Source organism: Pan troglodytes, chromosome 7 (assembly GCF_028858775.2).
Source record: "Pan troglodytes isolate AG18354 chromosome 7, NHGRI_mPanTro3-v2.0_pri, whole genome shotgun sequence".
NCBI classification, from domain to species: Eukaryota; Metazoa; Chordata; class Mammalia; order Primates; family Hominidae; genus Pan; species Pan troglodytes.
In genome coordinates this window covers 43,630,725-43,658,724 of record NC_072405.2, presented here as the reverse complement: position 1 = coordinate 43,658,724, position 28,000 = coordinate 43,630,725, and the positions used below count along the sequence as shown (strand labels likewise).

Sequence of the window (28,000 nt, the reverse complement as noted above, 5' to 3'; positions counted from 1 at the left end):
GTGGAAGAATTTAACCACTCTACTCATTTGCACGTAGAACATCTGCAGTGCCTGAGCAAATAGATTAATGAATTGATAAGCTACAATTTTTGCTGTAAATTTAGTCTTTATATGCGATAGCTAGATATAGATGAGCCCATGCTTTCACTCTCCAAAATGCTACTTTATCTTACAAATCACAAAACCTTATTTGATTATGTTTTTTGCCTGGACCAAACAAAGGATGACCCATTTGTAAGCTTAGTCCCAAAACATAAAAGTGGTTTATTTTCTAAGAAATGTATTAAATAAATACTGGTATTAATTATAGCAAAAAATCATGAGTGCATTATTTTCTGATAAACTTGCGACAATTTTATACTATTGGAGTTTGCAGCCAGTACAGGAGGGGTAGACAATATTATTTACTCTCACTTGTCAAATGAAAGTGAGAGGCTAGAAGTTTGCTTTATTGCCACAAGGCAAGTCAGTTGTCACTTGAGGATCATCCAGGAGGATTTGAAAAATTGCAAAAATCAGCCACCTAATTCTAATTCCTAAGGTCAGGTCATTTATTCAGTTTGTATTCTGTCATCTACTCTACTATTATGAAGGCTTACTATTCAAATCATCTTTTAAATACTAAAGTCTTATTGTTCAGATACAAAGCTACAGATGTGTGGCTTCATTATTTGGTGGCTAGAAAAACTCCATTATGACTTAGAAACAAAAATTATTTAGTCAGGTGCAGTGGCATGAGCCTGTAGTCCTAGCTACTGAGCAGGCTGAGGTGTGAGGCTCACATGAACCCAGGAGTTCAAGGCTGCAGTGAGCTGGACTGCACTCCAGCCTGGGTAACAGAGCAAGACCCTGTCTCTAAAAAAAATTGCTTTGAATTAAGAAAAATAGCAATTTATTAAGTATCATGTGCTACACACAGATGACTAAAACACAGTCTCTCAAAATTTAGCGCAAATGGACAGAAATAAGCAATTTATTAATTGTAATTTAATAAATTAAGTGCCATATTTTAAGAAACTGGTCTCAGAGGGTAGTGATTCATTCTATTCAGAGGAATTATTAGAGGGATTTACAGTGGTTTTCACCTTTAAAATGGGCTTAGAGGGTTAAATAGGAGTTTGTCAGCCTGATAGAGAGGTGAAGCAAATTTGTCTCTTAAAAAAGAATATGTGAAGGTGCAGAGCTACGAAAAGTTCATGATATGTTTTGTGGTTGGAGTATAAAGTACTGAGTGGACAGTGGTGAGAGATGAAACTGGAATGGTAGACTGAGGATAAATCACATTACCAAGTCTGTTCCTTATCTTAATGGCAATAAGGAACTACTGTTGCTGTTTGGGGAGTGATAAAATAACAAGAGGCTTTTAGAAATAGATTTCTGGTACTGAAGATTAATCGTACTATGGGATATGAGAAAGTAGGCAAATCTTGCTCTAGTATTTAGTATCACAGGATTCCATCTTGAATTTAGGAAGGGATTGTTTATCTGTCTATAAATCACTTTAACAAGCAACACAATTATTTTAATTATTTTAAGCATCTTGCTGAGAAATGAAGTCTCCAAAAGAAGAACCTCCCTGGAAACAGGACATTTTGGTTGTAATGGAGCTGGGATCCAAGTTATTGTAATTCTCAATCCCAGAAACTAGCTCCCTCTGGCTCTCCAGTGAAGCCCTTCTAAATTCTTTCAGTACAATCATTGCTCTTCAGGTTTGGGTGAAAGTCTGTTTCCTACTGAATACAATGTCTTACATTGAACTGTGCTGGAAAGGCTTGTTTGTTTGTTTTTTTAAAGCTGGTTTGGCTGTGTTCAATACTTAAGTAAGCTTTTAAATCATTTGAAATTGAACCTAATATGAAAGGCCAAATATTTAAGAAAACAGGGCTGCCTATTGGGCAAATATTCACACAATCTTTGAAACAGTCAATATTTATTCAGCCGACCATAACTGTAGTTGCCAAGACATTAGTCAATGTAAACACATGCTAACTGGAAACAGAGGGAGAAATGACTCTAGAGGAGAAGGAACTCTTATTGGAGAAGCTGTTTTAATTTTAATTCCCTAAAGTTTAATAAAGTATAACTGAAGTATCTACTAATAAAAAAAGTTTCATTATAAGCTCTTACTCATTGCACCAGAGGCAAGGAACCCCATATGACTGTTAAAATTTAGTGAGCATGTACACAAATTTAACATTGTCCCAGTGCCTAGAATCATCCTCTTAATCTGGAGAATTTTCAGTGCTGTACCACGGAGGTATTATTTGCACAGGTCAATAAAAAGAGATCAAGAAACCCAGACAACTACAATAACCCACTTTTATTTTTTGCCAGCACTGACTTTATTTAGTAGCATCAGACATATTCTTGCTAGAGATATATATCTGGCTTCAAACAGTGGAAAAAGCAGCTGAGGAGCTTAATTAAAAACAACCTCCTTCCCAAACCTACTAACACAACGAAACCTCTAAATGGTCCCTGTTATAAAACTCAAGAAAACAGTGACATAGTGCACTTAAGGTTGTTATCATCAGAGTTAACATATGCCTGAAAACCATTTTTTGCTTTCAGTATAAGGGCAACAGTCCATATCCTGAATCGGTAATGAGCCTCCGTGAAATACACACACGCCCCCCACCCCCCTACACACACAAATCATTTCGAAGCCAGGTTGTATTTCCCTTAAAAGGAAGAGCACAAAAGATGAGCACTGAGAGTCTCTCATTGAGAAATAGCTCTGGCTGGCTCTAGCATAATAAACTGCTGTTTACCTTTTGGATTCTATTTATGCCACATGCACATTGTTCATCATTATTAAATGATCCTTTTTTATCTTTCTATGACAGTTACATATTTTAACAGGTGACAGTTTGCCTTTATAAGCAGCAAAACCCTGGTTTATTAGTATGCTTGTGTGGCATAAAATAGAGTTCATTTTTTACTGAAATAACTGGAGGAAAGAAACATCAATTGTGCAGGGTTCTGAATAGCTCAATGGGTATAGAAGGTACTGGCAATAAATTAAGATAGGTTTGCCTTATTTATGAGTCTTAGGTATTCCTTCACAGTTGCTACTGTGCATGAATTTTAAGCGGCCCTTTGATGCGCAAGTCCATCTGAAGCAGCACTAAAAAACTCACATAGTTTCACAATTAATTGCTTCTCTGCAGTAAACTCAGGGTAGAATGTAACTCTACCACTCAGAATATTCTTTCTGGTGTGACCATAGCAGTGAAGGCTGCTTAAGAAAAAAATAGAGAGAAAGGGAAATTATGATACCTCTGAGTCACTGAAATGGCAAAGTGTGTTCTTTATCAGATTATACTGCAAATCCCAACCCAGCTCATTCTGGAAACAGTCATCAGTGTCCTGAGTGCCTTCTTGGAACCAGGGTCTGGAGCTAATCCTCAGCCTGTAGATTAATGCTGCAACCACTGGGATACCCAAAAAAGACAACGTTTTTGGCAAATGGCATTTAAGAGTCACAGCTGCTACACGCTCCCTACGCCATTGTTCAAGTTTATATTTAATAATAGGCATAACTAGCACTTTGCGAGGCAGACGTGTGTGGATTCCCTGAGCTCAGGAGCTTGAGACCAGCCTGGGCAACACGGTGAAACCCCATCTCTACTAAAATACAAACAATTAGCTCGGTATGGCGGCATGGGCCTGTAGTCCCAGATACTCTGGAGGCTGAGGCTGGAGAATCGCTTGAACCCAGAGGTTTCAATGAGCACAGATCATGCCACTGCACTCCAGCCTGGGTGATAGAGCGAGACTCCATCTCAAACAACAACAACAATAATAATAAGCATAAATAAAACCCTTCCTGCAGATAACACTTTGGCCGTGTGTACTTTGTGTACGACGCAAATGGCCCATCCACCACGGAATTGAGCATTGCCAATGAAGCCTGAGTCAGTAGATCTTTTCTATAGCTGCTTGTAGTAAGCACCTCACTGGGTAAAATATGGTGCTTTGGAATGATGGACCGCTCCAGAGGTGTCTGCTGTATGGCAGGTGTGGTACAAGGCTGAGCTAATGGGGCTGGCTGGTGGCTAAGTTATTTGTTTCTCACCTGACAGGTGAACCGTTCCCTCTGCACTTTCGAGAAGACATAACTATACCTGTCACTCTGAAGGCAAAATTCACTCAGGAATAACACTGGCAAGTTCCTGATGGTGCGTTGATTTCATTCTCAGCGGTTAGAGATTTGGCAAATCATTGCCAAAGAAGGAGGCAGTCGTTTTCTCAATTAAAATCTTCAGAGACACTTTTTTATTTGTATCCTAGCATGAACCTGGGGGGAAAAATGATAAGGACTATTTCTCCTCCAGTGACTTTAAAAGGAAAAAATAAAAATCAAATTCCAGCCACAGCGGAACAGTTTCACTTTCCAAATGTGTACCCTTCCCTGCCCTCTCACCCCTCCCCACTTCCTCCACCTTTTTACCAGCGTCCACATACACTGGCCCACAGGATATGACTTCTACATGTTTTCATTACAGCATTTAAAAAAAAAAAAAATCAGTCAGCTTTTTGCACTCTTCTCTCTCGCTAAAGTTGCTTCTGCCCTTTGAAAATATGAAAGCCCTTGAGTGATTTTATATTTTCAAAGGGTAAAAGTGCTAAAGAGCACTCCTCTATTTCAGAGAGGAGGAAAAAAAGTAAATCAGTCTGCCTAAAGTGTTCACTTGGAGAAGGTAAAAATGAACTACCAACGTGATGGGGAGTAGTTACTGCATCTAGAGTAATAATATATAGCACCCTGGAGTCCACGGCTGGAAAATAAAACACGAGGCATCAGCCTCAGCTCAAATCTGCATGGCGTCTACTTCTGATGGAACCAATTCTTTTCCAAACAACTATTATGGTAGCTCACGTCCAGCCAGCATTCACTTCTGCCCTGGGAAGTACTGCAATGTGGGTAAAATCTGTGTCCACTCCCCAATCCCCTTCCATCCTAACCACCGGCCAGCCACTGCCAACCACCTCCTCTCCCTTCTCTGAAGATTCTTCCTTGGTGTGTGAATTCTCATTCCTTTCAGAAATCCACAGCCTTTTCTTTAATGCACTGGCTTTTCTTCTCTCTGCCTTCTCCACCCCACTGTTAGGAATTACATTATCGAAAGGACTGGAGTTTAGAGCTCAACACCACAGAACAAACCAACACTTAACTGCTCCCAAGGACATTTATCTTTTTCCTTTTTCCATGGAATATAAGGTTTTGTTTTCTGTTAAATGCACCTTCCCATACAGACCTAAACAGCCAGGGGGAAGAGTACCTCTCCAGATAACGGGCTTTGGTCTTCTTGGTGCTACCCTGAATCACCTGTCTCTCAAACCTTCTCTGCATGATTCCTACTCAAAATTCACCACACAGATCGGTGATCACTTCCTCTGGGTAAACTCCTACTTCAAAGATTCGGGAGGCTCTTGGCTGTGATGCCATAGCACTCTGAGATGTTTCACTCCCTGCATTTCCCACTTTTCCTTATAGAGTTTATTCTGGCATCTCCCTTGCTAAATTGAAAGATCTTTGATGGCAGCTATAGTCGCTTTTATTTCTAGATCTCAGTTTCCAGCACAGTGTCTCAAATACAGCAGCAGCAGTAGTATTAATAATAAATGTAGATAAAATATTATCTATTATAAATATTTTAAATACTTTGCATATATTAATTTGCTTAATCCTCACAACACCCTGATGTGGTAGGTACTACTATTTATCCCCATTTTACAGATGAGGAGACGGAAACACAGAAAGGTTCAATTATTTTCCTAAGGACACACAGCTCATAAGTACTAAAAAGTGAATCCTAACTCAAGTAGTCTGATCCCCCACACTGTGTGCTCTGCCACTATTCTCTACTGTCTCTTTTAAAAATAACATATTACTATGGTTTGAATGTTTGTGTCTCTCTAAAAATCATGTTGAAATTTAATCCCCAATGCAACCGTATGAAGAGGTGGAGGTTTTGGGAGGTAATTAGGCCATGAGGGCTCTGCCCTGATGAAACAGGATTTGCCCCCTTATAAAATGGGTTGAGGCAGCAAGTGTGTCCCTTTTTTTGCCCTTCCACCATGTAAGAACACTGTTCCTCCCTTCCTCCATGTGACGATGCAGCAAGAAAGCATCATCTTGGAAGCAGAGAGAAGCCCTCCTAGACATCAAATCTCAGGCATATCGATATCTTGGACTTGCCAGCCTCCAAAACCATGAGCAAGAAATGTCTACTATGTATAAACTACCAAGTCTAAGGCATTTTGTTATAGTACCACGAACGGATTAAGACACATATGTATACAATAAATGTACTCCATACATTGTTTTGGAATGAATTGAAAATGAATAAATTTAGATCCATTGCTCACAATTTGTTATGACTCAGGAAAGCTACTTAATCACTTCTACTATTATTTTCCTCTCTGCAATGTCACTTTTCTCCCTTTGAGAACTTAATAAAATAGGATCTGCAATCTGGCTAGCAAGGTAAATGGGTGTGTTAAATACGTATTAATTCTCCTGCCGTAATACTGATCAATGGTGTCAATAGTCTTAGTGAGTCTCTGGCAATAAAAGCTCAGTTAGAAATGCAGGTTACTGATTTTACCTGAGGTGAACATTTGGCGTATAATTCATACCACCAACTATTATTCGTTTGTATATCAATGCATGCATAATCTTTGCCCAAAGCAAGGTCATGTCATACATAACACTGACTCCATGGAAAAGGTATTACTATTGCAATTTTAAACCTAGTCCTCTGGATGTACAGAAAGCATCAGGCCCTGAAACAGCAAGCACTTTGAGAGTTAGGGTCCAGTCATCAGCCAGCATAACACTAGTAGGGTGCCTGCCGGCAGACCAGTACCCCAGAGAGCCAGACTCTATCATTTATGTGCTGTTTAGGCACCAAATGGGGAAACAGAATCTGTGCTCAAGGACAGTTACACAGTAGGAAAAACTGTGATCTATAAACAGGTAATATAAGAGATAGCCAGGCTGGGCGAGTTGGCTGACGCCTGTAATCTCAACACTTTGGGAGGCCGAGGCAGGTGGATCACGAGGTCAGGAGATCGTGATCACCTGACCAACATGGTGAAACCCCGTCTCTACTACAAATAAAAAAATTAGCTGGGCGTGGTGGTGCGTGCCTGTAATCCAGCTACTCGGGAGGCTAAGGCAAGAGAATTGCTTGAACCAGGGAATCGGATGTTGCAGTGAGCCGAGATCTTGCCACAGTACTCCAGCCTGGCAACAGAGTGAGACTCAGTCAAAAAAAAACAAAAACAACAACAACAACAAAAAAAAAAACAAAAAAAGAGCAAGAGAGCCAACAACAAAACCAAAAAGATGGATTTCAGTATGTATTTGCTCAGGGAACTCCCTACCGTATCTGGTGGCTAAGGAGTAGCTGGGAATAGCTACTTTGGAAAACAAACTACAGCTGGGTCTAAAAGGCATATTATATCCAATATATCCAAAGAATCCTGGACAATTCTATGTCCATCCTCTTCATTATGAAGATAGAAGCACCTTGATATGATACTAGGACAGCACATATGTGTTGGAGTTAGGCTGCCCTGTGTTCAAATTATTCCTGCTCCACTTCTTGGAAGTATGGACTTAGAAAAGTATATATCTGAGTTTTAGTTTCTTTTTTTTTTTGGTAAAGCACATAATAATGTTCATTTTATAAGGTTATTGTACAAATGAAGACATTTTTATGGTAAGCATCTAGCACAATGAATGGCCCATAGCAGACACTCATATTATCACATAAAACTCCCCTGTCAGGGTGTTCGGGGCTAAGGGAGGGATAGCATTAGGAGAAATACCTAATGTAGATGACAGGTTAATGGGTGCAGCAAACCACCATGACACATGTATACCTATGTAAAAACCTGCATGTTCTACACAGGTACCGCTGAATTTAAAGCATATAAAAAAAAGTTATGAAGTCAGAGTTCAGTTAACCCACAAATATTCATTGTAGTTGGTACCTATTCATCCACTCATCTATTATTCCTTCAGTGACTAAAATGTCCCAAACAAGTATACAAAGATTTAGAAAATAACAAGTCCCTGCCATCGAGATGCTTTATGAAGCAATATAAACACACATTCAACATGCTACATAGGGGACCATTGGCTACAAAACACTAACACCATGTATGTGTGTATACACATAGGGGAAGGCACTTCTATAGATGAGGAATTTTAGAAACCTTCCATTTAGAGATGAGTACTTTGGCTATGAAAGATGGTGGTGATGGAGGAATGAATAAATTGAGACCTTCATATAAAATTGAAGTCTGCTATGAAATATGGTCTTCAGATTTTTATTTTCTACCTCTTAATTACTTCAGATGCAGTTTATTAATAAATCACTTTGAGAAGAAGGTGGGAAGGAGACTAGGCAAAGACTGATTGCTCTCATCTTAATTAATTTGCCTATGAAAATTCCATGTAATTGTTTATTTCTATCTAAGACAAAAAAAGCAGAATATAATTTGAATATATGTCATGATGTCATTGCTTAGAGGTGAGGCTATACCACAACTGAGATACTCTCAACACACATAAGAACAGTAAATATTCTAACTAAACACATCCCAATTTCTCTGTGTCTACAGTTGTCAGAAGAGCTCATATTAGCCAAGATCTGATGCTGAGAGAAATCTACTATATGGTAGCAAACCAGGAGTAGAAAAACCAGCCTTCTCAGTTGTTTTGGGAGATTAAATAAACACAATTTTTAAACAAACAAACTTCTGTTCTAAATATCAGAATAGTAATCTATCCACACAACATCCTCATCCTGAGAGATTAAAAAAAAATGATGTTGGTTTGTGTCTCTTAATTAGCTCATTTAACACAAAGTACTACTCCATAACTTTTCTGAAGAGCTTGCTACTGGTGGCCTTGAGTCACTATGATGGATGGGTGCGTCTACTCGGGATGACCAGTTGTTAAAAATAACAACTATGTGATATTTTGACATTATCCAAAGCATTGAAGATGTGTAACAGAACATACAAGATACTTAGTGCCAGTTACCAGGAAGCAAACATTCTGAGATGATAAGAAGAGCAATGCTAGAGTGTTAGTTTAGCACTTGAGTGACTGGATGTTCGTCTTCCAAAATGGTGGCGACTAAGAGAAACCAGCAGAGAGACCTGCAGATCAACAGGGGTACCCTGAGAGATGTGGCTTCTAACTTAAGAACTCTCCTGAGGTGGTTATTTTGGGATTTTTAGAGATTTCTGTTCTCTTTAATACTTTTCTCTATTTTCAAACTTCTTACAATAAGTACATAACAGAGCTTATTTATAAGCTCATTTGAAATTTCAAAAATTTTTGCTTCTTTGATTTTTTCATTTAGTACATCTTGGATACCTAATTTTTACCAAACATAGCCCTGTGCTGGGTGTTGAGAAGACACAGATGAAAAAATTGTCTTTGACTTAAGGGGTGACAATCAAAAGTGAGAGATACCATAAAAAAGAACTAAAATTGGTCTGAATGGTGCAGAAGGAATGTCAAAGTATGGAAACACAGCATTCAACAGGAAGAAATTAATCTGTAAGGATAGAGAAGATCTATGGACAGTAGCACATGAAAGCAGTTCTCCTGAACAAGGGGCATGAACAAAGGCAGAGGTGCAAATCAGTATATTGTGCTTGGGTAATCCTGAGTGTTTTGATGTTAAGTGAACATCATTTTTAGTAATGGACTCAGTAAGTGTAATGGTCTTGGACCTACCATATATGTGTCTCTTCAACTTTTCTAGCATCTTCATATTGCTTTACACTTCTGGACAGCATTTTAATAGTTCAGCCATTTGATCATGGAATGGATATTAAAAGACACTCTGGAATAAGTTCAAGAAAAAAAGAGACAGTGATGCAAAAACGTGTGAAACTGGGCATTGCATTTAATCTCTATAAATCTCAGTGATCATGGATGGGCAAATATAATGGGAGTGGTCAGGTAATTTCTAAGACCTTCAATTCCAAACCCCAATTTAGTTCAATGATTTACCAAATATCTATTAAGTAAAAAACACTGTATTCATTGTTTAATGCTACCAAAGATGAACAAAATATCCTTCCTGCTTCCAAAAGCTTACAACATAATTGGGAGCAAAAGAGAAATAAATATACCTAAGACAATAGCACAAGGCTGAATGTGAGAGGTGTATGAAAGCATTAAACTCTTAAGACAAGGAAAATTGTGGGACAGTTTCGAGACACATTACAGAGTTTAGTTCAGTAGAGAGTACGTGAAGGGAACAGTAGGAAATAAAAACAAAAACATCTGCAGGAACTCTTTTGAAGAACATTTAATGCCAGACTAAAAAATTCCCATGTATACGTGCAACCTTCATAAATGATGAAGGTGACATTGCAGATCATTAGAGAAAGAAGAAGCTCCTCACTATATACTTCTGGAACAACTGCCTATCCACATGAAAGAATGAAATGAGGCCACGCGGTGGCTCACACCTATAATCCCAGCATTTTGGGAGGCCGAGGCGGGCGGATCACAAGGTCAGGAAATCGAAATCATCCTAGCTAACATGGTGGAACCCCATCTCTACTAAAAAAAATACAAAAAATTAGCTGGGCGTGGTGACACATGCCTGCAGTCCCAGCTACTCGGGAGGCTGAGGCAGGAGAATCGCTTGAACCCAGGAGGTGGAGGTTGCAGTGAGCTGAGATAGTGCCACTGCACTCCAGCCTGGGCGACAGAGCAAGACTCTGTCTCAAAAAAAAAGAAAAAAAAAAAAAGGAAATAAAATCTCTACTCCAAACTCTACAGAGGGAAAAAAAAATCTACTCCAGGTGGATTAAAGGAATAAATACAAAAAGCCAAAATATAAGACTTTAGAAGAAAGTATGGAAGACTGTTATCAATGAAATTTAAGAAGAATTTCCTAAGCATGACCCAAAAGAGCTAAACATAAGATAATTAAAAACACTGATTGCATTGAAATTAAAAATTGTAGCTCCTGAGAACATACCATAAATAACTCCACTTCATCAGAAGATACCTAAAACAAGTGGGGAAGAAAGGAAGCATCAAAGTGGGAGAAGAAGTTCCAATCACATATAACACATTAAGGAGATACACACACACGCACACACACACACACACAGACTAGCTCGCTCACTCTCTCAAAACTCCTATAATTCAATGATGACAAACAAAAAATGAGAAAAAGCCATGAGTAGGTGCTTTACAGAAGAAATAAAAATGGCAATAAAACATATGAAAAGATTTTTAACTTTATTAGTAATTGAGGAGATGGAAATCAACTCCCTACAGAGATAATCATATTATATCCAGTAAATGACTGGAAATCACTAGGCCTGGAAATATCAAATGCTGACAAATATAAAATGATGGGAACTCATATCTTGCTGAAATAATTGGCAGTATCTGGAAAAGATAGCATGTTCATCTTCAAGGTCGAAGTAATCTACTCTCACATATATAAAAAAACACTTGAAAGTGTATACCATTAGACATATACATGAATGTTCCTAGTAGCATTTTTCATGCTAGAAAAAAATCTGATAATCACCCAAATTTTACTGACAACAAAATGAATAAGTAAATTATGGTATAGCCACACAACTGAATATTGTACTTCAGGGAAGTGAATCAACTAGGGATAGTAAATGCAGTAATACAGATGAAACATAATATTGGGTAAAAAAACAAACTGCTGAAGAATATGTAGACCACAATAAAATTTAAATATATCTCAAAAAGAAGCAAAAGTAACCTATGTTTAGGAGTACACACATATTTGTTTAAACTATTTTTTAAAACAACAGAATAAGCACAAAATTTAAGAGTGATTACTTTTAAGAAGGACCAGAAAAATGGGTTAAAGGAGAAATATGTAGAGGAGTGAAAGATGTTGATAACTTTACTTCTAAGTATAGTGGTAAGTTCATAGATATACATTTTCATCTGATACTTTTTAAAAACTATATTTATTCATATGCAACAATTAAATAAATCACAAAATGTTTTACTTGAACCAGGTTTTACAAGGGGCTTTTCATAAATAAAGAACCATTGGCGCCTGTAGTCCCAGCTACTCAGGAGGCTGAGGCAGGAGAATGGCGTGAACCCCATGGGGCAGAGCCTGCAGTGAGTCGGGATCGCGCCACTGCACTCCAGCCTGGGCGACAGTGAGACTCCGTCTCAAAAAAAAAAAAAAAAAAAAAAAAAAAGAACCATTGGTAGTTAGGAACAGGGTAGTAATATTAGGAAAGCTTGCTTTAGATGTAATGCCTATGCTATATTTCCTACAATGGCAAAGGTGTGTGGGCCAGGGGTTCCTGCCCACGTCTTTTGGTTACCAGTAGACAGTGACTAGGGCCTCACCCTACTCCGTATGAGGAACTACCAGGCCTACATCCTTCAGACACTAAGATAAGTACAAAAATATTAGTCCTTTCATAAATATGGCCTCTTATCATTTACATCCTGAGATGTAATATCTAAGACACATTAAATGAAGGTTAAAGGAAAACAAGGAGTCTCCATTTATGGGCCCCTATGTTCTTGTCCACAAGAGAAACATGGCACAATCTCTAACCTCATGTTCTTAAAATGTTCCTTCCATACTGTATAATCTTTCCATATAATCACATTCGTTTTATTAATACCTGAATTCTTTTACCCTAGCAAGAAAAGGCTAGCTCCCAAAAGGTGAAACGTTGTGTGCCAACATTCAATTTCACTCATGCAAAGGGTTTAGGATGTGATACGGTTTGTCTGTGTCCCCACCCAAATCTCACCTTGAATTGTAGTTCCCATAATCCCCACGTGTTGTGGGAGGGATCCGGTGGGAGATAATTGAATCATGGGGGTGGTTCTCACGAAAGTTCTCATGAGATCCGATGGTTTTACAAAGGGCTTTTCCCCCTTTTGCTCAGCACTTCTTGCTGCCACCATGTGAATTAGGACATGTTTTCTTCCCCTTCTGCCATAATTATAAGTTTCCTGGGGCCTACCCAGCCATGTTGAACTGTGAGTCAATTAAATATCTTTCCTTTATAAATTTCCCAGTCCCAGGTATGTTCTTATAGCAACATGAGAACAGACGAGTATAGGATGCAAGGTGGAAAGATAAGGCCTAATAGGGAGGAAGAGGTGAACCATTGGCGGTCATCTTCATACCTTATGCTTTTGTCATTATAGGAATCTTCAAATAACTTCTTGAATTCTCAAGAAAGGACAGTTTCTACGTTTATACACAATCAATGCATGCATTAAATCCATGGCTCTCATTATCCTAAGGAAATTAATTCAGAAACAGAAAACCAAATACTGCATGTTCTCATTTATAAATGGGACCTACACACTGGGTACACATGGACATAAAGATGGTGGCAACAGACACTGGGGACTACTAGAGTGGGGGAAGGAGGGATGAAAAAGCAACTACTGGGGCCAGGAGCGGTGGTTCATGCCTGTAATCCCAACACTTTGGGAGGCCGAGGCGGGCGGATTGCCTGAGGTCAGGAGTTCAAGACCAGTCTGGTCAACATGGTGAAACTCCGTCTCTACTAAAAATAGAAAAAAATTAGCCGGACATGGTGGCATGCACCTGTAATCCCAGCTACTCGGGAGGCTGAGGCAGGAGATTTGCTTGAACCAGGGAGGCGGAGGTTGCGGTGAGCCGAGATCGTGCCACTGCACTCCAGCCTAGGTAACAGAGCGAGACTCCATCTCAAAAAAGAAAAACAAACTAACTATTGGGTACTATGCTTACTATCTGGGTGACAGGATCAATCATTCTCAAACCTCAGCATCACACAGTATTCTCAGGTAACAAGCCTGCACATGCACCCCCTGAATCTAAAATATAAGTTGAAATTATTTGGAAATAAATAAATAAATCCATGGCTCTCAGTCTTAAGTTCCCAAATTGGGAACAACCTGAGGAACTTAAAACAAACAAACAAACAAGCAAACAACAACAAACAAAACCCTGGGTCCTTCCCACTGAGATTCTGACTTAAGTGCTCTGAGATCAAGGCCTTGGCATCAGCTGACTGAGAACTTCAGAATGAAACTCTTTCTCTTCAGAATTTCAATTACACACATGGATGTTTCTATAAACAAGGGTTACATTAAACATTTGGGGCTCATCTTTTCATCTAACGTGTTCCAATAAAACCGTTTAAACTTTTAAATAACTTAAAAAAACAAAAAAAAAGTAAATGCCCACACACATTCAAAGCACCTATGATGTTCTCACCTAACCCTAGGTGAAAATACTACAGACGTTTTCCTTTCTGCAATTTTGAAAAAAAAAAAAATGGCTTTCAGTGAAGCCAAGGGATTTGTAGATTCAAAGCCTGACCACTATTTCTAGCAGCAAGACACTTCACTGATAAATTGCTAAAAATAGCCAAACCTTGAATATTTTGACACCTAATCTCCAAGAATCAAGAGTTTTCAACACTTCTCCAGCAAGGTGGCTTCAACATGAATCATCATAATAGAGGCACAAGAGTTTCATAAGCTCTATACAGGGATTGCTTTTTGCACGTTATTATGGTCACAAGAGATGCAGAATTCACTTTAAAAGAAACTCAGAACTGCATGAGAAGAAGCAACCGAAGTTTTTATTTATTTATTTTATTATTATTATTTATTATTATTATTATTATTATTATTATTATTATTATTATTATTTTGAGACAGAGTTTCCCTCCGTTGCCCAGACTGGAGTGCAGTGGTGCAATCTCGGTTCACTGCAACCTCCACCTCCCAGGTTCAAGCGATTCTCCTGCCTCAGCCTCCCGAGTAGCCGGGATTACAGGCACCTGCCACCACACCTGGTTAATTTTTGTATTTTCAGTAGAGATGGGGTTTCGCCATGTTAGCCACTCTGGTCTCAAACTCTTGACCTCAGGTGATCCATCTGCCTTGGCTTCCCGAAGTGCTGGGATTACAGGCGTGAGCCACCACGCCTGGCCACCAAAGCTTTTAAAAGTATATCCAGTCACTCTTTTTGGATGTAGATTTATGGCTTTTTGAGGATATCATGGACATATTACTGCCAACATGGAAAGCTGTCTTCAAAATATATATATTTTATATAGATTTTATATATAATTATATATAATTTTATATATAATATATATTTTTATATATTATATATAACTTTTATATATTATATATATTTTATATATTATTTTTATATATAATATATATTATATAAAAATATAAAATATATAATATATATTATATATTTATATATGATATATTATATATTTTATATTATTATATAATGATATATAAAATATATTTTTAAAATATAAATATTATATATTATATATTATACATTATATTTTTATATATTATATTTTATATATTTATATATTTTATATATGTCATATATAATATATATTATATATTTTTATATTTTTTATATATATTATATATAATATATATTTATATTTATAAATATATATATTTTATATATATATTATATATATTTATATTTATAAACATATATGTTTTATATACAATATATATTTATATATTATATATATTTTATATATTTTATACATATATATATAGAGAGAGAGAGAGAAGTTATTTAGGATCTCCTAGTAGATTCATACTGAACAAATTTATTATTAAGGATCCAGATGTTAAGTAACTGGAACAAAAGCTTAAGATTAAGACTTAAGACACCCTAACTTTCACCCAAACACAAAACAAATCTATAATGCAAACCTTTTTTACAATATTATTTCTGCTACACCAAACTGCATCCCTCATATCATGACCTCAGCATTCTGTAAGCCAAAGGAAAAAAAAAATCTCTGTAATTTCAAAGATATTTTAGAAAAATATAAACATTTTAAATAAAAGGAAAACATCCTTTAACAGAAGGGTAAAATGATCAATAGTCTTTAGTCTTCTGGTATCATTCTTTTGAATTCCTTTGTGCGTCTATTGATTACTTTTGTTATTATAAGCCTGAAAGGGAAGAGGCAAGGACAACACTGAGAAAATGAAGACCTGGATTCATGGGCAGGGACGGACAGCAATGACCTCTAAAAGCCAAGCAAGCAAGTTCACTCCTCAACACCTTTTTTTCTCATGTACAAATTTGGACTTTGGCCTGGAAATTTTAGGGCCCTTTTTAGCAATGTAATTTTATGATTGTTTTTCTTTGCAAATGGGAAACAGAGAGCCACAGAAACTCAGTGATCAAATCAGTGTTCAATAAAGGGCCATGACATAACACTATTCTACAAATCTAGAAAAAGTGTTGTATGCCCACAGCTCAAGCGAAGATAATTACTGAAAATGAGGACCAACTGGCTCCCTGATTCTTTAAATCTCTTAACAAAACATGACCAAGTCATTGATTTGAGACAAACTGGAGGGCCGAGTGCCATATCTTGTGAGTTTTGCTGGAGTCATGATGCTTCGTGAAAACAATTTGATAAGACTTCAGATCTGCAAGTTTAACATGAAATTTCATATATCTGGTATCTACTAAAAAAAAAGAAAGAAGTCAATCTAGCAAGAGGGGTCCCATACACCCAACTGAGCAATGGTGAGCTATGGCAGCGGGTGCCTAACTCCTCCAGGTCTTCTCCTGCCAAGCCACTTCTGCATTAGTTATACATGTATGCATTAACCTACAGCCACTGATTTAAGAGAAATCAAAACAAAAAAAGATAGATTTCTCTTATAGTTGGTACATTCTTGAAAATGCTTAAGCCAAGGATTACCAACGTCATTATGAAGTCCCATTAACTTGTCCTGCAATTTCTATTTCCAGAGTATTATCCCTTTACTGAAGGTTTGATGCATATTTAAAATGCCAAGAAAAGCTTCCTGAAATGATAAAAAATAATGTGAATAAACGGTACAGAAAACAAAGGGTGGCATCACGGAAGTTCAGAGCAGGAAGGAGCCTTAATGACAATTTAGTCACTGCTTCTCCTACAAATAAAAAGAACTAGAGAAAAAAGTGATGTTTCAAGTACACATAATTGTGAACTTTCCAGCCCCCCACATTGCTTAAATGGAAAGGAAGTTTTGACTTGAAGAGGAGAAAGGAAACAAGAAAAGACCGAGCATAGGGGGTTAGATGGGAGACACCATGGAGAGTGAAGTGATGGTTAGCAGAATTAAGCAGCTGACTTTTGAGTCAAAATTGTGATTACATCCCAAGTTTAAGTGTTACTAATGCCATTTAAATTAATGGCATATAACTTTAATGATGTAAGTTTGCTACGATGATGATATATGACATTCTACTAATATATAATACACACAGATATCCATGAATTACAGTCCTTATCACCTTGACAATTATTAATAATTTACTCTACAATGGTCTTCTCTGCTGCAGAATGTGGTAGGTTAGAGCTGTCTTTTCACATTGATATCCTGGAGACTGATGTGCATTGCAAGTTAGCTGCTAAACTTTAGAAAACATCAGATGGATATTTTTATTTTTTGCTCTAAGTTGAAAAATAAAATTAATAACAAACCTGTTATTTCTTTATAGCAAACCCCCAAACCCTTATATCCCTCCCACACACCTCACACCGACAAAACCTGTGAACATCCTGATTGCTTTTTTTAAGAGAAACAACTTTGGAAACCTCCTGATACAAGCTGCTAGTAATCACTGCAGCTTCTGGTCCCAAGACTGAGAGAGAAACAAGGGCTGTCTATTCAGAGGAAGGATAGATTCTTTCTTTTCCCAGTTCCTTTCAAAAGGCTTACAACACAGTTATAGTTCTCTGGCAAAGAACTGTATTTTGTGCTCTGTATTTTTTTTCCATCTCTCTTTAAAAAAACGGGCTAGACACTTCTTAATGACATATTGATGGAAATTGTTATTATAAGTCTAATTGTATTGTGCCACTAAACTACTTTCGAACACAAATCAGAAGAATTTAGCTTTACAACTGGACACAGAAAGTAAAAATAAAGCACATACACTCAAAAGTAATAATAAAGACGAGGTATTTAGAAAAGTACGCAGATTGAGGAACTAGTATACTTCTAAAAAATTGGTGTCTCTAATGGCATATTTATTTAATTAATTAATTTTTTTGGAGGGACAGGGTCTTGCTCTGTCTCCAGGAATGGAAGGCAGTGATTATGGCTCACTGTCACCTCAAATTCCTGGGCTCACACAGTCCCCTGACCTCAGCCTCCCGAGTAGCTGGGACTACAGGCACGAACAACCACGTCCAGCTAACTTAAAAAAAAAAAAAATTTGTAGAGAAGAGAGTCTGGCTATGTTGTCCAGGCTAGTCGCAAACTCCAGGCCTCAAGCCATCCTCCCACCTCAGCCTCCCAAAGTGCTGGGATTATAGGCATGAGCCACTGTGACCAGCCTGTAATAGCATCTTTAAAAACAAAACCTGAGAAAAACTACTGTAATTTGTTATTTTACTTACTTTAATAAACTACTTTAAATCCCCTGATTTTTCAAAAGTTCTTCAGAATATTCTACACATAAATTACTCCATACTACAGCATGTTATTTTTAATATATTCATAAAGTTACTGTCCTCCAATCATTCCTGACACATTTGTGACAGCCCTTTGTCCCAGACAGGGCCATTTCTGTTTATAACCATGAGAAACATACCACCCTACAGACCAAGAAGGCACAATAGGCAGTGAAATGAATTTTTATCCATTTATTTCTCTTTCTGTCTCCGATGCTTATACATCCACATCCCTGTCAAATGGACTATGAGTGAAGTGCTGTATCATCCCACCTCAGTATAATCAATCCATGTGCTAATAAAATAGAATTACATGGTAACATCATCGAAAAGGCCCTGAAACCATGAAGGCTTGGCTTCTAGTCCTAGCACTGTTTATCACTACCTGTTTAGGTTTGTTCGACTTTGGTCAAAAAATCTCTAAAGTCAACCTTAATTTCATCATCTGTTCAATATTAGGGCGGGTACAAAGATACAAAGCAATCAAAATTAAGTGAGTCCCCCAAAAATGTTAAGTTGCATGCACATGAATTAAACAGCCACGCATAATAGGACCACATGATAGATGTCACTTAATCATCTTTCTAGAAGAATCTATCTAGGAATGTAGGCCTTAGTATCTGTCTAAAACAAATGTCAAACCCTCTTACAACTATTTTATTCTTCCTCTGGCGAATAAAGTTTCCTGAGGGTTTTATCACAGTATTGAGTAGATTTTTGAAATTTTATTCTAAATATTTATGCCTTAATAAAGTTCGAGTAACACACATTATTCAACATGTGCTATGGGACAAGCCCTATCAGGTACTGGGTAAGTAAAAGTGAATGAGATGGAACTTGCATCAAAGGCAGAGGGGCCTGACACAACCTCCACACCATGTTGGGATAAGGATCCAACCGCTTGGGAAACATCACTACCCCATATGGACTCACTGCTCTGTTTTTTTTAAAAACAACTGTTCTCATTCTATCTCTTGCTTAACTATAGCCTCATCCCCTCATTATCCTGAACTCCGGATCATTCTTAAGCATATGTAGCTCCTGCCAAGAGAATAACGTGAAAGAGTGCTACAGAAAGTTAGAAAGGCCTCTTATTTAACAAAAATCTGACTTTGGGCAAACTGGTAAAATTCTGGGTGAGTCAATTTCCTCTTTATGACAAGAAATAAATTAGATGCAGATATAAGACCCCAATTAGCTCAAAAGGAAATCCAAGACTTTTAAAATATTGTGAAACTGGAGCAGCATCTTTCTTTATAAATGCTTTATATTGCATCAGGATGGCGCCCTCAGAATGCCTATTTGTTTTATAAGTGGCTGTTTGTCTGAGTTAAAATTGACATTTGTGTTTTCTTACTCTTCAATTGGCATTTTAAAAATATTCTTACATGGAATTCCACTTCATACTGGCTTGCAAAAGAAAAAACAATACTGAAAATGGAAAACAAGAATTACTATCATCTATGGCCCATAGATGGTGACATCTGGGAGTTTATCAGAAATGCAGAACCTCAGGCCCCTCCCCAGGTTTATTAAATCAGAATGTGCATTTTAACAAGATCTGCAGTAATTCAAATGCACATTAACATCTGAAAAGCACTGATTTGTGAGTTTCAAATATTACCAGCTTAGCTTCCATAACCCATGATCATTTGACTTCCCCTTCTCTCCCGGTAGGTTTATTACACTAAATTCAAATAAAGATGTTAACTACTAAATAAGTACTGTTGCTAACAGAAGACACCAATGACTTCTAAGCAACCCTAAACTACCACATATTTATTTAGAGGCAAATCTTCTCCAATATTGAGTAAATACGTTCTCTTTAATAATAAGTTGCTGGCCAGGCACGGTGGCTCATGCTTGTAATCCTAGCACTTTGGGAGGCTGAGGTGGGCAGATCACGAGGTCAGGAGTTTGAGACCAGCCTGACCAACATGGTGAAACCCTGTCTGTAAAAATACAAACATTAGCCAGGCATAATGGTGCATGCCTGTAATCCCAGCTACTCGGGAGGCTGAGGCAGGAGAATTGCTTGAACCTGGGAGGCAGAGGTTGCAGTGAGCCAAGATCCTGCCACTGCACTCCAGCCTGGCGACAGAGCAAGATTCTATCTCAAAAATAAATAAATAAATAAATAAATAAATAAATAAAATAATAAGCTGCCAACATCTGTGAATTGTATCACACAAAGCATAGTCATCCCAGTGGTGGTGAGTCCCTTGAAGTAGTTCAGACAGTTTCTTCACTGTGGCCTCTTGCATCTTCTCCTTCCTATGCCTGCCTACCAGTTACTTACCTTCCCAAATGTCTGTGATGTCATTTCCCCTCTGACTTATCTGACTGGGAAGCCATAGCATTCAATTTAGGTAACGACAAAACATCTGTAAAGTTTCTTATTCAAATCCCACGTGGTTACAGTGATATTTTCCCACCTGTGGAAAAATACCCTTAAATACAATGTGGGCTGGAGTGGTGGGGGTACCTGTACCAATCTTTCTGGGAAGGAGGGTTCTTTTGCACCTTACGAATCCAGTAATTTGGGGGCAGAAAGTCAATATTTGCATTAAATAAAGCCAACATTGACCTCTCTTGGAAGACAGCTTTCAACTTTTTCAGTCTCCTCATTTATAAAATAAACTATCAAAAGAAAAGAAGTTGATAAATGGGTACAAATATACCACTTAATAGAATAAGACCCAGTGTCTGATAGATCAGTAGGGTGACTATAGTTTATAATAATCTATTGCATATTCCAAAATAGCTGAAAGAGAACAATTCAAATGTTTCTAGCATAAAGAAAAGATAAATATCAAAAGGTGATAGATAACCCAGTACACTGATTTGATCTTTACTAATTATATTAATGTATTAAGTTATTACTTGTACCCCAAAACTATGTACATGTACTATGCGTCAATTTTAAAAAGTGTTAAAATTTAAAAATAAAAAATAAAAGCTACTCTGAAGTTTGAAAAAAAAAAAGTGAGACTGGTCATATAAGAAGAATACTGACCTCATTTTATCCTTGTCCTGATAGAAACAATATTCAGAAATATTTTATGCTCTATAGTGGCCTGATATCATCTGAAAAATGTTACTACTTGGTTATTGTTTCTACTTTAGCACCATAAACACAACCCTCATATTTCTATCACTGAATTCAGTGAAGTGGTGTGGGGGGAGTGGTGGTAGGGTGAGCACAAAATACTTACACAGCGAAAACATACTCCTTTCAAGAGAAAATTCCAAAACCACAGGAATTAGCAGTGGATTTCAGATAACACAATCCAAAATGAATACATTAACATCCACCTAATTCTGAAAATTATCTACGCACAGCGTGTGTATGCACACAATAAGGCCATACGATGCAATGTGGCACAAACAATGAAAAGTTCTTTTCAAAGTGGAAATGCAAAATAGAACGAATATCTATTTTCTATAAATGAATCTAGCCATCTGCCTCACAAGAGCAGCAGCAGGAGTACCCAAAACAGCAGAAACAGCAGCCTCTGGTGTTAACAATCTATTCTCAAATCTCATGCTCCACATTTCCCTGGCAAACAAGGCTAAAAATACAAGACATGCAACAAATAGTCTCGTGGGATCTGCCGTTCCATGGATGGCGTATTCAATCAGAGTCATATTTTCTGCCGAAATTCAAAATTGAAAACAAAAGCAAGCTATCATATTGGAAACTGGCACTCAGAATTTTAAGTGTGAATCCAATCCCAAAGTATAGTAAGCTGAATGGGGAGAGGGTGGTTATTTTCAAACAACACAAATCTTTTAGATTTATCTGAACATATTTATAGACTTATTTAAGGTACTCTAAATTCCTCTATGCCTCTTGATAGTAATAAAGATATCATTTGAGTACTTTTGTCATCAAAATACAAGGGTCATTTTCTTTTCTGCATAGTTCAGAAAATTGTCTTTGTTGTGGGCCCTGGAGTCAGATGGAGTAGGTACAAATCTAGGCCCTACTATGTCCTAACTCCATGGCCTTGGGCAAGCTTTCAATCCTGTGTCCCTCTTTTCCTATCTTACCAATGGGGGTAATCACAGTACTTACCTCAAAGAGTTATCTTCAGGATTACATCAGTTAATGTTTGTAGAGCATTTAGAATTATGACTCTCACACATGAAGTAAGTACTATTATTAGGAGTATTATTTCATACTCAACTAAGTATGAAAGTATTACTAATAAGTATTACTATTATTTCATGTAAGTATTATTTCATATTCAAACAAAGTTGCAGAAATGTATTTATTATTTTAAGGAACAGGTACAATACAAAAAGAGTGCTAACAACATGATAATAGGTCTTATGCTGGCAGCAGCCATTTAGAAAGTAAAGGGGTGAGGCCAGATGTGGTGGTTCATACCTGTAATCCTAGCACTTTGGGAGGCCAAGGCAGAAGGATCACCTGAGCCCAGGAGTTCAAGACCAACCCGGGCAAAATAGTGAGAGCTAATCTCTACAAACAAACACACACAAAAAATTACTGAGCCGGGTGTGATGATGCATGTCTACAGTCCCAGCTACTCAGGAGGCTGGGGTGGGAGGATCACTTGAGCCTAGGAGTTCGCCACTGCAGTGAGCTATGATGGCACCACTGCACTCCTGCCTGGATGACAGAGTGAGAACCTGTCTCAAAAAAGAAAAGAAAAGAAAAGAGAAAAGAGAGAAAGGAAAAAGGAAAGGAAAGGAAAAAAGGAAAAGAAAGAAGGAGGGAGAAAATAAGTGTCTCTACATAGAATATGTGACTAAGAATGAAATAGAAATAGGGAACGTTTCCATTGATCTATTCTGTTGAGCAGTTAGTTCATGAAGGTATCAGAAGGAGGAGGAAGGAAGAGAAGACAATGATGTTGCTGGCCAAGTAACAGCCTGGACGAAGGGACAATCAGCATTAATGGCAAAGGTGTAATCAAGAAGGAGGGCACATCTGGGCTCCCTGTGAACACATGTGCCTTCCCATTATGAGGGCATCACACACCACCACCACCCCCTTCCTTAAGAGGATGCTATGGAATAAATCACTTGTCTTTGGGATTAGATTTTAATACATGTCTGAGTCTCTAGCCTAGATATTAAAAAAAAAAAAAAAGCAGAAGGGAAGGATATCAAACATGCAGTATCTCCCAATAAACCAATTCCCTGATAAACACTGGCAGTGCTTAAAGTTGGGTACTGCATTTGGTAGGAAGAGGACAATAGAAACAAATTTACAAAGCATTGAGACAATAAACAGAAAAGTGATTTCCTAATCAATAAGACAGCGCAGTGTAGAACTACCTGACGGATTCAGTCATCCAGTCCTGAGAGAGCTCAGAAAGGATCCACAGCTCCAAATGTTTCCCTCCCCTATGAGGTACTACTTAAAGAACCACAGACCCACCGATAGGTCATCTGGAGAGCAAAAAAAGTATGCAAAGGGTGACAAGTGCTATCATTATAGGGCTAGGTCAGAACAATTAATCTCTTATTAAAAACTGAGATGCTTAAAAGATCTCTTAAGAAGATGCCACTGGGCTGCTCAAAATAAGAGCACAACCCAAGAATCAGGAAAAAATAAGTCTGGCAGGAAATAGGGGAAAAAGACTCTTTCTCATAGTCCTAGGAAGAGAAAGATTTGTGAGGAAAAGGAACAGAAGAAGAAAAGTGGGAAGGAAGAGGGTGGCCTCACAACATTCATTAAGGAAGAAATGACTATAGATTTTAAACTTTATGAGCTAGACAGATAGACGGATTTAAGTATGTGTAAATCACAAGACTATTATTATGCCTATGTAATAAATGTGTACTTCTCTTGCCATTAATGCATTACTCTAGTTATTGCAATCAAAATTTCATTGTCCAGGAAATGTTTTAAAGCAAGAAATTATATGAAAGCTCAGCTTGTCTAAGATTATCTTCCTCTCTGCCTTTAATGACTACAGTATCTTATGTACACTATCTAAGGCAAAAATAACAAGCAGATGAACAGCAGTCCCCCTTTTCTTCTTGAAGAACAAAAACAAATCAGTATGACAACATGATGTGGATTCAGTTAGCACTTGGCAGGTCATGAATAACTTTTAAACAACCTCCTTTTAAGTTGGAAAGTGTAAAAATATACAGTGATCATGGCACCAGAGTGCCTTCCTTACAATATGCCGACAGGCAGAGATGTTCATCTGAAGAGCTAAGTCTTGCTTACAAAGGAGGGAAACAGAATATTGCTTCTTGGGCCACTACTGGGCTCTACAACATTTCCTTGTCCCAAGGGTCTTCCTCCTAGAGTATATTCAAAACCAATTTGAAATCTCCCTCTGATTTGCAGAGGTTTCTACATAAGTATGGAGGGAAAGGAAAGAAAAAAAAAAGTTGGTGCAATCATTTTGGAAACAGATAAATGATAAATATGGTAAAGAAAACGCTACTGAATTGTTAAATATTCTCATAACAGCAAGGCAAATGGCATAATTCTATACCCCGTTGGTTAGGGCAAGCAAAGTATCTTGTTTCAAATCAACAAGAAAAGTCCTAAAGAACAAAAACTATTAATTGGATAAGTAAGAACAACCTAGGGCTAATCCTAGAGAGTATGGTGAGACTAGTGGTCAGGCAAGCATGCCACACCAGTGCATCTTATCTTGGTTTTAATGAATGGACACCTTTCTGGGAAGGGAGAACTTCATAAGCACTGAAACACACCCTCTATTCTGAAAACTCCAATTACGCCCAACTGTGCAAAGCCAGGTGCATGTGGCTTCACCTGTTTCACAGCCTGACTAGTGCTCATTTCTTGAGGACTCTCTGACAGTTGCTAAGGGGAATGGGCCTCATGCCCCAGAATGTAAAATATGACATGGGAAATATCAGTCAGATTTACGGCTCCACTCCATGTGTCTTGCATATTACTATGATCTGTGCAAGACATTTGTTGTAAATAAGCCTGCAGAATGTACAGCATGTTTTCCAGGAGACCTTTAAAGAACAGCTTGCAGACAAGAGGTGCTAGCCTTAGTTTCGCAGCCAGCAAAACTCCATCCAAGAGGCTGCTGGCATGTCCCCACCTCTTGTTTCGAGCTGGCTTCAAGACAACGTCACCAACCCAATTCCAAGGGTGAGTACCTGGAGTTAGTGACTGTGAGGTATTCCACACGAATAGTAAGTGGAAACTCAGACATTTAGATTAACATTTAGAAAAGACCCACTTTTCCCATAAGAGTGTATTAAAAACAACTGAGAGCTGACTTTGCAATGAGGCATTTGCCGTACGTAGTAAATTAAATGGCTGAAGCTTGTGCTTCTTCCAGCACGAGAAGGAACTGTGGTTCATCATAACCCAGGGTGTACAATCACCGACGCTCATTTTTAAACCTCCCCTGCTTCTTAAAAAGCCCGCTCCATTAAAAAAAAAAAAAAAAAAAAAAACTTTTCAGGAAATGAAATGCAAATGGGCAAAGAATAGGATCATACAATGGAGAGCCTCTATCAACCTCTTAAAAAGAAAATCTTTCTAGGCAGCCCGACTGCTTTTAACACGCCATAAGCTTTTATAAAAATGAGATAACATTGGTTCTTTTGTGATCGTCCTCAACCCTTTCCACCCTTTCACTCTCCAGGCTGGTCGGAGCATGTTCAGGAGACCGAACAGAGCAGGTGAAGTGGTCAGCTCAGCTCCACCTCTCCCCTGGCAAGTGTAAGGCAAATCATTTAACGGTATCACATATTCTAAGCCTGATGGATGGAACACAGAGAAGGAAAAAGGGAAAGAAGGGCGGGAAGGCAAAGCTTCCGATTTTTTTCAAAGGTAAACCTCCGGTACTTGAGCTGTGTCTGAAACTGCCTCTGATCATCTTCAAAACAACTCCTTGGGATTTATCTTTAACTTGATGCTGCCTGTCCTCGCTCAAGGTGGAGCTGAAACCAGTTGCGAAATTTCCCTCTGCTGGAGTCCAGAGGATCCAAGAAAATGGGGTCTAGGCTTCTAAGTCGGAAAGAAGCAGAGGTTTCCCTGCGGCTCGGTGGGGCCCGCGCTTCCAAGCCAGAGTAGGCGCCTGGAAGGGAGAGGAGGCGCCTGGTGAGCAGCCTCGGGCCAAGTGCTCATCCCGGCTGGGCACTGCAGGCGCGGTTAAACTGGGATGGTGCACGCCGCTCTCCCGAGCTCCCGCACACACGCGGCCTCCGCCAAGCCAAGCCCAGGGCTGGCTGGGACCTCGGGCTAAGGACGCCCGAGGGGTGCCAAGCTAGGCGCAGAGCGAAGGGACTTCAGCATGGGTGTTCCTCCCCTAAGGGAAAAGACACCCTCTCTGTTCAAGCCCACCCTACAGACACTCTCATCACCTGGCCCCTCTCCCCAGGAACTCTCCGACATCGCTATGGGCGCTAACTCATGACCAAGCTGGGCTTGAGAGGAAGTGGAGAGGAGAGGGGAGAGCGAGATTGGAGTGAAGACCGGGCTACTCCAGTCTGCAGCAATTGGGGAGGGCTTGGAAAATGGAGCAGGCAAGGAGGGTCAAGGAAAACGGTAGGGGCCCGGGTCACAGCCACCTGTAGGATTGCGGCAGATCGCAAACTTGGGTTGGAAGGCTGTGGTCCCCTCGGAGTCCTCCACTCGGCTCCCATCCGGTTGGGCTTGGAGCGCCGAGGTGCCGGGCGCAAGTTGGGAAGCCAACGCCATCGGTGCGGGTCCCGCTCCGTCAGGCTGGCGCCCCTGCGCCCTCGCCCCCAGCTGCCCGCTCCGCCCAGCGCTTACCTCGGGCAGCCGCAGTCCCTGCCGCCCAGAAGCACAGCCCCAGCCACGGGAGCCAGCGGCGCGCCCCTCCGCCGCCGCCTGCGGTGGCCGCCGCTCTCCCCATGCTCCTCGCCGCGTTCCGGAGGGCGGCTCTTCTTCACGCTCCGGGAGCCCAGGAAAGGGTCGGCGATGAGGGTCCCGAGTCGAATGGGTCTCGGGAGTCTTCAGAGAGTGACTCTGCTCCAAGATCGCTTCCTAAAGCAGCGGGGCAGGGAGCTCCGAGCCGCCGCTGAATGGGCACCCCGAGAAAGGGCGCGTCCCCATAGCTTCCCACGGCGCGGCGACCGCTGCCGCCAGCGCGGATGCCGGAGTCGCCCGCAGTCCCCGCCGCGCAGTTCCCAGCCCTCGCGCCGCTGCCGGGCCCCGAACTACGGAGCGGAGGCGAGAGTCCGCATCGCTAATGAGACCCCCGCGGCCGCCCCTTCTCCTCCCCTCCGAGCGGCAGCCAATGAGCCGGGCTGGGGCGGGGCCGCGGGAGGGGCGGTGACGCGGCCGCGCTGGGCTGGGGCCCGGGAGGCGCAGGTGAGCCAGAGGCCGCTCCACGTGCCCCCGGGGCGCTTCGGGCCCCGCCTGCAGCCCCCGCTCGCGGAGAGAGGAAGCGGGCTGGGAGTCGGGCGGCGGGGATGCGGCCACGCCGCGGGGAGCTGAGCGGAGCCGGCTGGCCTCTTGGGG

The 28,000-nt window shown here is 39.6% G+C and overlaps 1 protein-coding gene across 6 annotated transcripts in view; it reads right to left on the bottom strand.

Annotated features, from left to right (window-relative positions):
- The window catches only part of UNC5D (unc-5 netrin receptor D), a 558,611-nt gene extending 530,909 nt beyond the window's left edge, over positions 1-27,702 (bottom strand). For 4 of the 6 annotated variants that reach the window (XM_009455179.5, XM_009455177.5, XM_009455181.5 and 1 more), the window contains exon 1: positions 27,290-27,492. In XM_009455179.5, the coding sequence (XP_009453454.1) occupies positions 27,290-27,392 (103 nt within the window). In that variant the 5' untranslated portion in view covers positions 27,393-27,492. Of the gene's footprint in view, positions 1-27,289 lie in introns of all 6 variants that reach the window. The other 2 variants (XM_528109.8, XM_009455182.5) reach the window with 1 other exon arrangement.
- Between the last annotated feature and the right edge of the window lie 298 nt (positions 27,703-28,000).